The 11951-nt window shown below is 42.2% G+C and overlaps 3 protein-coding genes across 10 annotated transcripts in view; 2 read left to right on the top strand and 1 right to left on the bottom strand.

Moving 5' to 3' along the window:
- The window catches only part of LOC104831842 (putative protein FAM172B), a 4114-nt gene extending 209 nt beyond the window's left edge, over window positions 1–3905 (top strand). The window contains exon 2 of the mRNA XM_010567663.1: window positions 2847–3905. Coding sequence (XP_010565965.1) covers window positions 2847–3905 — 1059 coding nt within the window. The remainder of the gene's footprint in view (window positions 1–2846) is intronic.
- On the bottom strand, window positions 3498–7400 carry TXNL4B (thioredoxin-like 4B). Of its 6 annotated transcripts, none has more exons than XR_774313.1 (5): window positions 6528–6844; window positions 6038–6189; window positions 5108–5589; window positions 3810–3858; window positions 3498–3542 (listed from the first exon to the last, which is right to left on the bottom strand). XR_774313.1 is itself a non-coding variant. In XM_010567337.1 (3 exons), the coding sequence occupies exons 1-3, from the start codon at window positions 6657–6659 to the stop codon at window positions 5424–5426; spliced, it is 450 nt and encodes a 149-aa protein (XP_010565639.1). In that variant the 5' UTR covers window positions 6660–6844; the 3' UTR covers window positions 4957–5423. The 6 variants fall into 6 exon arrangements, 1 of the variants encoding a protein (XP_010565639.1); XR_774314.1 differs by lacking the exon at window positions 3498–3542 and adding an exon at window positions 7358–7400 and having other exon boundaries at window positions 3773–3858; window positions 6528–6693; XR_774312.1 differs by lacking the exon at window positions 3498–3542 and adding an exon at window positions 7020–7100 and having other exon boundaries at window positions 3773–3858; window positions 6528–6693.
- Window positions 7064–11416, top strand: TRMT10C (tRNA methyltransferase 10 homolog C (S. cerevisiae)). Of its 3 annotated transcripts, none has more exons than XM_010567339.1 (2): window positions 7064–7134; window positions 9541–11416. In XM_010567339.1, exon 2 carries the CDS (start codon window positions 9573–9575, stop codon window positions 10818–10820), a length of 1248 nt encoding a protein of 415 aa, XP_010565641.1. In that variant the 5' UTR covers window positions 7064–7134; window positions 9541–9572; the 3' UTR covers window positions 10821–11416. The 3 variants fall into 3 exon arrangements, with proteins under 3 accessions (XP_010565641.1, XP_010565640.1, XP_010565642.1); XM_010567338.1 differs by having other exon boundaries at window positions 7131–7270; XM_010567340.1 differs by lacking the exon at window positions 7064–7134 and adding an exon at window positions 9381–9443.
- The last annotated feature ends 535 nt before the right edge of the window (window positions 11417–11951 follow it).

Genomic DNA, 11951 nt, shown 5'->3' with positions numbered 1-11951 from the left:
GCCCGCCCCCGGCGGGGAGGTTCGGCTGCCGGGCACGGCTGGGGAGAGCCCTCATAACCGACGGCCGCGGAAAGGCTCCCGCAGCCAAGTGGAGACAGAGATTTGTTTGTTGGGTTTTGTGGTTTTTTTCCTTTCTTTTTTGTTGGTGTTTTGTTGTGGTTTTTTTCAGGGCAGCTTCAGAATTGTGAGTTTTGTGTGTAGCTTTCTGGTTTGTGCTCTCGGTAGTGCCCTTCTGACAAGGAACGGTAAGCTGTGCAAAACTAGTTTTGACAACTTTTTAGTTTCGTGCTCAAGAGGCTTAGCTTTAACTTATGGTCAGGTGTAAATTACAAACATGAGATATTAGCTTGTAATTGGGAACTGAAACGCCTTAGATGGCCGTAACTACCAGCAATCACACATTTTATAGATACACCCCAGAACTAAAGTACGTAAAGTAATGAAACCTGAACTAACATGGGTTTATTTTCTTTCATGCAGACGAACTGTCTACAATCCCAGAGTGAAAAAGACTTCCATCTAGGATGATGACAGATTTTACAGGAGAGCATATGGTAATGTTGGGCTTTACTAGAATGAAATGTTTTAAATGAAAAAATCTCATAAAGAGTAATACTGCAGTAGTCTTTAGAATATGCCAATTGCTGTAACAAACACTAGCTGAATTTACAGCTGAAGCATTTTACAATCCAAACAGAAAAGTGGGAGGAAGGGAAAGAGGGATTTTTTTTCCCACAACAGTGATTTTTTTAAAAATCAAAATAGCAGTTGTAAAGACTGCCAGAATAAACACCTTTGAATATTGCATTTATATACAGACAATGAAGCACAAGCAACAGCCAATGCCAACTTAGAATGCAGATTTACCAAAAAGAAGTGAAAGCTTTATGCAGCTGTATCTAGAACAATTCATAATTGCTGCTTTTTAATTCTATAAATGGCATTACTAAAATAAAATCAGTCCTCCAGACTAATAAACATGTGATTCTAAGCTGCTATTCAAGTGAACTCTAAAGTTCTATAAATTGCTTCAAAACTTTTCAGTTTGCACCCTGAAGGCAATTTTAGGAAGGGAAGTCATACCTACACCTGATGTAAAACTGTGGTTTTTTTGTTTCTGGCTCCTGAAATCTTCAGAAACCTTTCACAATGGTTTTTAAAGTAGACATTTAAGTAGATGTTCGATATCACATACACAGGGTTTAGTTTGGAATCGCATATCCTTGTTTTGTTTTGGAACTGAAAAAGTAATGTTTTTGCTAGTAGCTGAAGTAGCATAGTAACTTCCTGTTCATAACATGTTGGGAAGCTACAGTCTCCAACCTTTTACAGGTGAGGGGAGAAAGGGACAGAGAGAAGCGTGGACAGCATGCCACTCTGAGGAAACTGCATTTACCTATTCCTAATTGTTATGGAATGCATCCTCTGTGCTTCACCACCTCCACTGACATCTTTCCTTAAACCATGTCCATTTTTCTCCCTACTAAATATGATCTCTTTCGTGTGAATTGCCCATATTTCAGTAGTATAGCAAACAGATTGTCCTCCCATCTCCTTTGTGTCTTTCATGCCTTCCTGCAGAATGAAAAAATCATAGATGAACGTGTGCACTTGCAACTTCTTTGTGCTGTTTCCATTCCAAGAAACTGGCGAGACAGTAAATGGGTTATATATCACAGAAACTGGGGGGTTTTTTTCCCCTTTTTTATGTGTACTTACTATATGAGATAAAAAAGGAGAAGGTAGCATTTTCTAGCCTACTCTCTATTAATCCGAAGACAGGAATGACCCTGAAGAGATGACTTAACATCTCTGACCCAATGGAGATTGCACAAAAGGAAAATGTATATGTTGTTGCTCTGTTGAAAAGCAAATAACTTTTTTTTTTTTTTTAATTTGGAAGTGTAAGAAATATTTTTCAATATGCTAAGCAGTTTACTCAAGGAAACTTGCATTCCATTAAGGAGTTGGGCTCCACCTCAAGTTGCTTACATGAAAACTTTCAGATCACTTTCTGTCCTAGGAACCAGCTTTATCAGATGGTATAGCGAGTTTTAACATAGTCAGAATGTGATTTACTGTGTTCTAAAAACCTCTGTTAGTTCAGCAAGAAAAATGTAAAGGTATATAGTAGCCTGTACCAATGTATTTGCCAAATATAACTTCATGTAAACCATCTGCCAAAACAAAATTACTGTTTAAGATGTTAAATTAATTTTAAAAAACCCCTGATAATTCTGGGAATTTAATGCTTGCAAATCTCTTCTGTTGCGACAAAAATCATATAGAAGTAGGATTCGAAGCACACCAAAGGTTACCCCATGTTTACCATTCCACAGCCAGTGACAGTCAGTAGTAGACTGAAGAGTTATTAGGAAAAGAGAAGGTTATGATAAGCTTAATTTTTCAGTTGCATGGAAACCACTTCCTGGTATAATTCTTACCAGCTGATCAGTCATATGAGTTAAAAAATGATCTTTGCTGAAACTAGAGACCTCAATCTAATCTCACGAAAGTTTGCTGCATAGACTTTATTTTCTCCTGTTCCTGGATTACAGTGGCTAGTTTATTTTGTCATGCATTCCACAATTTCCATGTGGAAAGTGCTTGCAAGGATGAGCAAATAACTGGAGAGATTAGTAGTAATGTACTGCTATTGGAATTTAGCAACCGAAATCTGTAAGAGGCTTTACAAGCAGATGGTTTACTAGATCACCAAGAGATAGTCTGTATCAATGAGTACTTTGTAACACTTTTAAATCTGAATTCTAATACAATAGGTTTTCTTTATGTAGGTGGTGTATGGAGGTCTATCGCTACATTGACATAGTCTTCTTAATTTGTAGTGGTTACAAATACAGCACGAACTAAGCTTGAGGAAACTAATAGAGGGTTCAGAGTATCAAGAGGAACTGAAGTACGACTTCAATATAAAAGGGGAACTGAGGCATTTGGATACAAATGAGTCCTTTGTTTTCAATTATTACAAGAATGCACATGAGCAGAATCATAAACGCTATCAAGTTTTGGGACATTTGATTACCCAATATGTTTATGAGCTCTTGGAAAGAGTCTGCATGCTGCAGAAAGTTTATATTCCTACTGATGCTACAGAGGTTGAACCAAGAAGCTTCTTTTTCATGAGCAAGAATGCACTAAGTTCCTCTAGCTTAATTGTCCTTCTTCAAGACCACGGAGTTTTCTGTGCTGGACAGTGGGGGCAAAGGACGATTGTCAGCGAGGGCCTGAGGCATGGAACACAAATACCATTCATCAAAATGGCTCTTCAAAGCCACAGGGGAGTGATTGTACTGAATCCCAATGACAACTTCGTTGATCTGAAGACTGAAAAGGAGAGGTTAGGCTCTTCTACTAGGGAAGAAGCACTGACTTCTACACAGTCCATCTGGTGGATCCCCAAGAGGGGCAGCAGCAGCCCCGAGGAGCATACCATGTATGTATGGGATCATTTCATTTCAAAGAGCGCAGCCAAGAATGTGGCCTTCATTGCCCATGGCTATGGTGGCTTGGCATTTGTTGATCTGCTGGTGCAGAGAAAATGGGAGGTAATGAATAAAGTATACTCTGTGGCATTCATTGACTCCATGCACAACACACAGCACCAGGCTGGAAGTGATCCACAAATACAAGAATGGATACAGAAATACTGCCGTGAATGGGTGTCAAACAGTAAGCCTCTGGATAAAGCTGTGGGTTCTCTTGTGAAAATGGATTGTCCTACTGTCTCTGCTGGAACGGAAAGGTATGGTTTAGCACCCTCCTGTTGCTTACACGCCATCTTTAAGTACCTGAAGAGCACGCTGAAAGCGAAGACGACAACATCCTTTAGGTATTCACCTGTTGCAACCAGAAGCAGCACAAGTAAGAAGAGAGACAATAAATAAAGGTATACTGATTTGTTCTTCATAGTGGTCTCTTCCTTTCATAACTGCCTCTGCACCTTTCAGTTATCTAAGGACCTTCATCTCACTGTGGAGCAACTTAGAGTTCTAAGTTTGAAGCTAGTTTGTTTTTGAGAAACACGCAAATACAAGTTAACTATTAAGAAAGAAGTGCATTGTTGAAAGCTTTAAGCCCCAATCCTTAATTTTAAGTTGCACAAAATAAAGATGTTAAGGTATATCAACTCTCATCTGTATCACTTTTTTACATAAACATTTGGCAGTGATGGCTCTACAGTCAGACTAAACTATCAGGAAAACACTCACTTAAGTGCATAGCTTTCATTAAAAGGACAAACCTGGAATACAAAAAGCACATAAAGGATCTATTTCCTCCTTACTATATACCATTTAGTGTTCAAAATCTTTCAAGAGCTGAACATCCACCTTCCTCCTTGAAATGTTTACTGTTAAGTTGAACAATACTTTGGGGAACTACATACTACTACCTTCCCTCCAGTCAGAGATGGTATGCCCCAAGCATGATAGAGTAAGCTGAAGTAAATTCCATTTTAAAGCCAATTAAGCCAGTGAGAGTACTGGGCACGAGCTGCTACAGAAACGCAATACTCTAGCAACCTGCAGTTAACAAACTGATGCAAAAGAATGATATTGCTGTTTTCTCTCAGCTGTTTAATTTTAGACAGAGGTGGGAAATAGAGACAGTTGTTAAATGTCCATACTCAAGGTTTGCGATTTATACAAGCAGAAGGTCAAATAACCTTTAAAGTGAATGTAAACAAAACCGTTATTCTGAATTTCCAGTTTAATGCTGTGGGAATTACAAGTGCTCAGTGGCTGCAAAAGAACTTCGAAGGATGACAAAGCCTTGCCCTACGCTTTCAGTTCCCATCTCAGCCAAAAAAATTGTTGAACAGTAATACTGGGTACCAGAGAAAAAGAGAGCGTCAACTTCCCTTTTGTGTTTATATCCAGCTCAGATTTCAGTCGTCTCTAATACTGTTTAAAAAAACCCTTTCGTCCTGTTATCCAATAATGGGTAAAAGTGTAAAATTCCATTGGAAAGGCACAGTCAGTTTAACGTTCTTGAGAGCAAGCATAGCTTTTTAAATAAAGATACATTTCCTGGGTTTACATCTGAATGAAAATGGTACTAAACAGACAATTAATAGACCATACGGTACCTTAGTTCACTTAAGAAAGTTGCACTGGAGATGCCATCGTTGAGGATGCATATAGCCTGCCTGTTTTGTAGGTGCTGGTCAGCATGCAACTCAAAGAATAGTCACTTGTGTGAATACTATGAGTGAACACGTAGCTTTATTTATGAGAGAAATATGAGGTGACAGAATGTCTGTCTTCAGAAGGAGACCAATATGATCCTTGAACATAAATGTTCAAACTCTCCCATGGTGTCAGAGGTGGCTAAAAACGCTTGAAGAAAAAAAGGGATCTAGAACATTGGCCATTTCCGTAATTCCTTTATCTCAGGTCAACCCACTAAATTCCTTGGTAGAGAAGGTCGTATTTAGGAATGTTATTGGGATCAATAGGACTTCTCACAATGAGTTTTCCACGCATTGCTCCACGGTAAATCACTTCAATGAGATCTATAAAGTCTTGCTTTGTTTTGAAGGTTCCTACAAATTTGGTATGATCTGGAGACCTAAATATAAGCATAAGATAAAGGTAGAATTGTAACGTTAAAGTGTTCAAAGCAAAAACACCTAAAGACAAGAAGAGGTGTATAATGACATTAGGGGTTCTGATCTGGTCATTCTGAAAGAACGAAACGCACTGGTAATGGCATAACCAAGTCAGGAATATACCGTGACCTCCAAAGTCCAAAAAGGTGCAGTGTCATGTCTAAGACTTTAACCATACTATTTCCCACAGAGTCAGGCATGTATTACAGCTGACACCTACTTATTACATGAGAGTGTTATTTCAAAATACTTCTTAATTTTACATCCTTCTGGCTTCCTACAGAGTTCCCAATGCAGATGCCAGTAACATTACCATTTTCAAACATTACCTTACCCAGACACAGTAACATCGAGAAAGACTGATAATTCTTACAGATACAATAGATAATGCCAGGTAGGATGACATACCCATAATCAACCTTCATGTGTTGTCCATTGAAGAAAAATACAGTAGATGGAATATAACTGATGTCAAAATACTGGGTGTACACTGGAACCTTGTTCACATCCACCAGGTAAATGACTGCCATTTTACTTAGGTCATGAGCTGTCTTTGCAAGCTGAAAAGAGTGAGAAAGGTGGATGACAAACAGATTGAGACACCAGAGGAAAAGGGTGGCAAGCTTTATAAAGCCCACTTCTCTTATCAGTTTAAGCAGAGCTAGAATATGACATCTTATCTACTTCAAGCACTTTGTACACTCATTACAATAACATAAACATTTGCTTAATTTTCAAACCGTTTTATGAATGTAGTATTATTTCATTTTACATTTGTCACCAAAATTTTCATGAGACACCATATTAGCCAAAAGCAACATATGACATTCTCTTGTACACAACAGGTATACTAGTAAAGTTCATTAAAAAAAAGAAAAAAGAAAAAAATTGCTCTTACAATATCATCAAGCTGCAGACAAACAGCATCGTTATCTCTTCCAAACCGGAGAACCAAAACCTTCTCGGCCACGCTTTTTATTGCCTGATCCACTTCCCTCTTACAGGTCAGTTTGGGCAGCAGAAAACTCATCCCGACAGACCACAGCTTCCACTAAAATCCCTACCTGACAGTTAGGAAAAAAACACAAAACAAAAACCTGAGTCAAAAATAAGCGAAACCTCGCCGTGCTACCAGCGAAAAGAGAGACAAACCGCCAACCACCACAGCGGGCTGACAAGCCCCTCGGGCTCCAGCGTTCGCCTCACGGCCCGGCCCCAGCCCAGCACGGCACGGCGGGCCCAGGCCGTACCCGACCCACTCCCCAGCCCGCAGGGCCTCGCCCCGCACCCGGGGCAGCGGCAGGGCCCCACCGGCAGTCCCCCTCAGGGCCCAGAGGGATCCCCGTACCCCGCAGGGCCCTGCGGCGGGGGGAGAAGAGAGGGCCGGAACCTTGGCCGTGCAGCCGCGGAACCCCGAGGACGGCCAACCGGCACGGCGCCGCGCCCGGGGAAGGAGGCGCGGAGGACCGGGCCCTGCCCCGCATGCGCAAGCCGCTCCCCGTGAGGTGAGCTCGGGATGGCGGAGGGGTCGGGGCCGCCGCGGGGCGGCCGTTAGTCGCGTCCGCCCGCCCGCCCCCTTCCCTTCCCGGGGCGGACGAGAGGGAGGCCAGGCGGGCTGGAGCGCGGCCGGAGCTCGGGCAGGTGCGGGCGCAGCCGCTGGGGAGGGAGGCAGGGAGGGAAGGGGGGGGAGGCCTCGGCCTCGGCCTCGGCCTCTCCCGCCCCGCGTACCTCGCCGCTGGGGATTAACGGCGAGAGACTCGCCCGCGGTCCCCTCCTGGGCCCGCCGGTGGCCCTCGGTGACCTCGGGAGCGGCCTTTCGCCTCCCTGCCGTGCGGCACCGTGCCGCCCAGACCGGCTCTCCTGGGCGGGCGCCGGTCGGGCGCTCCCCCGGAGGCCGCGGTGCCCCGGAGGCCGCGCTCCCCCGCCGGCCCCCGCCGCAGGAGGGGGGAGCGGGGCGGGCCGGTGCCCCCGGGAGGGCTGTGGGGCGCAGCGCGGTGCTTTGAGGCGTTACCGAGCTCGTCGGGGTTCGGTTCGGCCGTGGGCCGGTTTAGTTGTGAGGGAGCGTGTGTAGTGCCGCGCTCTGTGGAGGAGCCGCATCGCTGTGCAGGGGCCTGCGCTGGGGAAGTAAGGCGAATTACGCAGTCTCTGAAATACCGGGGAAGGGCCTTTCTGTTCCTGGGATTAGTTACAGTGAAGGCATGCTAGGACAAAAAACAAATCAGAAAAAATATTTTCAGTCTTACAAATTTAGGTTTTTGAAAGAGATTGAGAGTCATTCTTTCAGTAATCACATGGTAGTGCGCATGTTGGATGCGTTGAAAGGTAACGTGGCTTTTGTCAAAAGCTGCCGTCAGGTATTCAGACTGTGTAAATCTGCCTTTCGGCTATTAACTTAATTGGAGCTCCAGTAACTCAAGTTAACGGAGGAACTGATCCCTTCATTTCTCCAAGCTGGACAACGTACTCTTTTGATTTTTGCTTTTGCCAGTATGCTTAAATGTAAAATTATGAACACCTCTATTGTAACACTTAGGAATTTTCTCTTAACTTCACACTGTTAGGTTGGTTGGGATTTTTGTTCATTTTATCTGAAGAACAGTAGAAAAGGAAAGGTCAGTCACCAATTTGACCAATTACAGTATCGTAAAATGCATGCCAGTTCATAAGTTTCCTAATAATATGCTGCTCTTTCTGTGGCTCTCTATCTGAGCAGGTATATATATATATATTACCCCAGAATTAGATTTAACTTGTTCTTCTGTATATCAAATTGTTTTCAGGTGGTAACTTATTAGGGAGATTACGAATTCTGCTTTCAAAAGTTTCAGCTAATTTTTATGTTTCGGCCAAATCACATTTTCTCAAACATTGAAATGTCACTGATTTTACTTAAGTAAGTTTGCATAGGAGAAGGAAAATATTAAACATGCTTGGGTGGTTTTCCTTCTGCAGACCTCTTACATTTAAATACAAACATGTATGAAACTAATGGGACTGTGGGTTTCATGTCCTTAGCTTTATGTGTCAATGTCAACTTCACAGGCAATTTAGCAAAAAGAAAAAAAGACAGTCTTTTCCTATACTAGTTGTTTATTCGTCCATCTCTTCTTTCTAGGAGGTGTCTGGTGAATCAGGTGTGGTAACTCATTTGGGTAGCATGATAGCTTTTTTCCTTTCTCTACCTCATGGCTAGCTAGTTAGCTGTCCCTAATCAGGTCTTTGATTTGGCTCATAGTGTGGCCATGTGAATGCTTGCACTGCGGAGGGAGCTGGGAACAAGGGGCTTAAGAGTGCCTTCAGTGGCAGTCGTGTTAGCTTAGCAAAACTATAGTGTTGGTAGTTGCAGTAGTTCCAGTGACCTGCAATGTGGAAATGCATAGACGGGGAAAAACTTTAGTACTAAACTTTAAAAATAGAGCTTTCCCAATATATAACAGGAAAAGAAAAAATGTGATCTTCTGTGATAGAGTTGTTCCAGAAAATGTTACAAGATGAAGCATCTTGTCTATTTTGACAGTACAGGTAAATTAGGTAGGCACCTGTGAATGTTTATAAAAATATTTTCGGTCTCCCTGCAGCGTTTTGCTTACTTGGGTTGCGAAGGTTCTTATTTGTCTTATGATACAGGTAATTTAAATAGATCTCAGACAATACTTAAAGGTTGTTTGACCACATTTTGAATTGCAGTAAGTATAGCTGGTTTAAGCATCAGAGCTAACCATGTCTGTTCACAGCAGTGCCACATATGCTGTTTTTATTAGAAAACAGTGGAAAAGCAATAGTGGAAGTAGGAATTTCTGGTATTCTCTAAGAAGTAAGTTATTGTCTGTCAGTGTTACTAAGGATAAATATCTGTGTGCGTTTTCTTTATGATTTCTGACAAGTTATTTCCCCTTAATGGTGTTTTGCAGATTAAGTGTTTGAACACAATACATGTCTAAGTATGCAGTCTGCTAATATGCTTCTGAAAAAATTTGTAAGAAGTTCTGTCCTTCCATTTGCTGCACAACATGGGATGAAGAAGGATTTGTTTCCAGTCAGTAGAACTCTGAGTTTATCACTTTGCCTGAAGCAGGACAATTCATGCAGTCCTTCAGAAAAACTAGATTTAGATGCATGGAAGAAGGTAATGAAGTCTGGGTTCCAAGAAGAAGTCAGTGAGACGGTCTCTGAGCATAAGGAGCTTTCCACTTTGGCTGCTGCACGTGAGACTTTGGAGATGTGGAGACTAGCTGGCAGATCAGTTCCAGAAAATATCACTGAAGAACAGCTACAGACCTTTATGGAATGTCCTTCCAAGTCAGCCAAAAAGAAGTACTTAAGATATTTGAATCTCAAAGAACTTTACAAGAAAAACGACAGAAGAAAGATGGATGAGAAAAGGGAAAGGAGGCTGGAAACACAAGAGCAAGCTTCAAAAACTGATGAGACCAAAAGGAATTCATTCATATGTTTGTGGGCCAGCTGTATGGATAGAGCATACAGTTGGAGGGTTGCTCAGTCTATGATCTTTGGCCAACCTCTAGTATTTGACATGTCTTACGAAAAAGATATGTCCGTCCGAGAAGTCACAAATACAGTGAGACAGATAGTATTAAGTGAAAGCTGCAATCGAAGATCTGTGGATCCGTTCCACATCCACTTCTGTAACTTCAAAGATGATAGCCTCTATCATAAGGAATTTGTCAAGCATTATAGAGATGCATGGGGCAAATTGCTTATCACTGCAACAGACCAGTGCTACACAGACGTGTTTCCAAAGGATAAGCTTATCTATCTGACTGCTGACTCTCCCAAAGTAATGAAGACATTCGATCATGATAAAATCTATATTATCGGGTCAATGGTTGATAAGAGCATAAAAACAGGAGTCTCTTTAGCACGGGCAAAGCGACTGGGGCTGGAGACTGCAGCCCTTCCCTTGGAGAAGTACTTGCTTTGGAATGCTGGTGCCAAAAATCTCACATTGGATCAAATGATGCGTATTTTATTAACCTTGAAAGATACTGGAGACTGGAAGAAGGCTCTGGAATTTGTTCCGAAAAGGAAATACTGTGGCTTTGTAAGCAGGCCTCTACATGAACTGAAAAAAAGCTTAAACTTGATCAACACACTTAAACTTGGAAAGAGACAGGAAGAATTACGAAAGCAATTTGCCAAGAACTACTCTAAGAAGCTAATGCAAAAGTAGAGTGATGGGGAAGAGAATGATTTTTTTTTTATGGGCAAACTGTGCCCTTGAATACCCAGTTTCTTGGGACTTTGGGAACTGTATTCAGCTCTTTAAATATGCCTTTGTTCATTAAGTTTGAAAGGACTTGTAGTAAGGGATATATTTTTTTTAATTACCTTAGTATTCCAGCTGTTTAAATTTATTCACGTTATTGAAATTATGTAAGAGAAAAAAGAGAATCTGTTCTAAAAAATCACTCTGTACAAAGAATATCAGTCTGTTCAGTTGAACCATGCTAGGACAAGGCTGATTGTAACTGAATGCAAAGGTGATTCTTCAGAGAACACCTCAGTGCTTTGGGTTTGCAATGGGTGGAGGCCATCCACAGTCTTGTTCTGAAAGGTTAGCCAAGAGGAAATAGAAGAGGCCTTTCCCTGTGACTTCCCAAATCTTCTCTTGCTGTGTAGATGAATTGACTTTTGATGGCTGAACTAAAACCAAATGGTTAAAACCTAGCATGAGGTTGCAGAGTTGCACAGTTTGTTTCTGGGTGTTCTATCTGGCATGAATCAAGTCCCTGTTTGGAAGGAATAAACCAAATTTTTTGACCCTGCTGAAAAAATACCTCATGTACTTTTGTGTAAGACTTTTATCCCTCAGTGAATACTTACAGGAGCAGAGAGCCTTTTAATGTTGCTCAGAACTGAAGATTTATTGATTGGTCTCCCTATGAAAGCCTGTGTCCAGGCTGTAGAGCTACAATGGTCGTGTTGTTAAAAGACAGTTTTTTCTGCTGCCTGTAGTATGAGGAAGGATTTTTTTTATAGGTGCTTAAATCTTTTTGATTTAGTCTAGCTGACTACCCTCATGCCTGAAGTCAGTGATGGCAGATGGTGGGGTTTACCCTGAAAATTCAAAAACTAGGAGCGGGGAGCGTAATTTCAAAGAGTAGCCTTCAAAAGTACGTGGGGTTGGTGGTGATCCACTCCTTGTCTCGCCTTTTACTACACACTGTTGGGAAGAGGGAAGGGTTGGACACACTACCCCAGTACTGCCCTTCGCCGCCGGGGCATCTGGGCATGGAGAACCCCTGGCTCGGAGGAAGACCTGCCTCCTTTCGGCCGCACGTGGTTGGGAAGTACGCCAAGC

The sequence above is a fragment of the Haliaeetus leucocephalus genome, unplaced genomic scaffold, assembly GCF_000737465.1.
Source record: "Haliaeetus leucocephalus isolate CR32 unplaced genomic scaffold, Haliaeetus_leucocephalus-4.0 Scaffold228, whole genome shotgun sequence".
Classification (NCBI taxonomy): Eukaryota; Metazoa; Chordata; class Aves; order Accipitriformes; family Accipitridae; genus Haliaeetus; species Haliaeetus leucocephalus.
The sequence above is the reverse complement of the archived record's forward strand: the minus strand, read 5'-3'. Positions and strand labels throughout refer to the sequence as shown.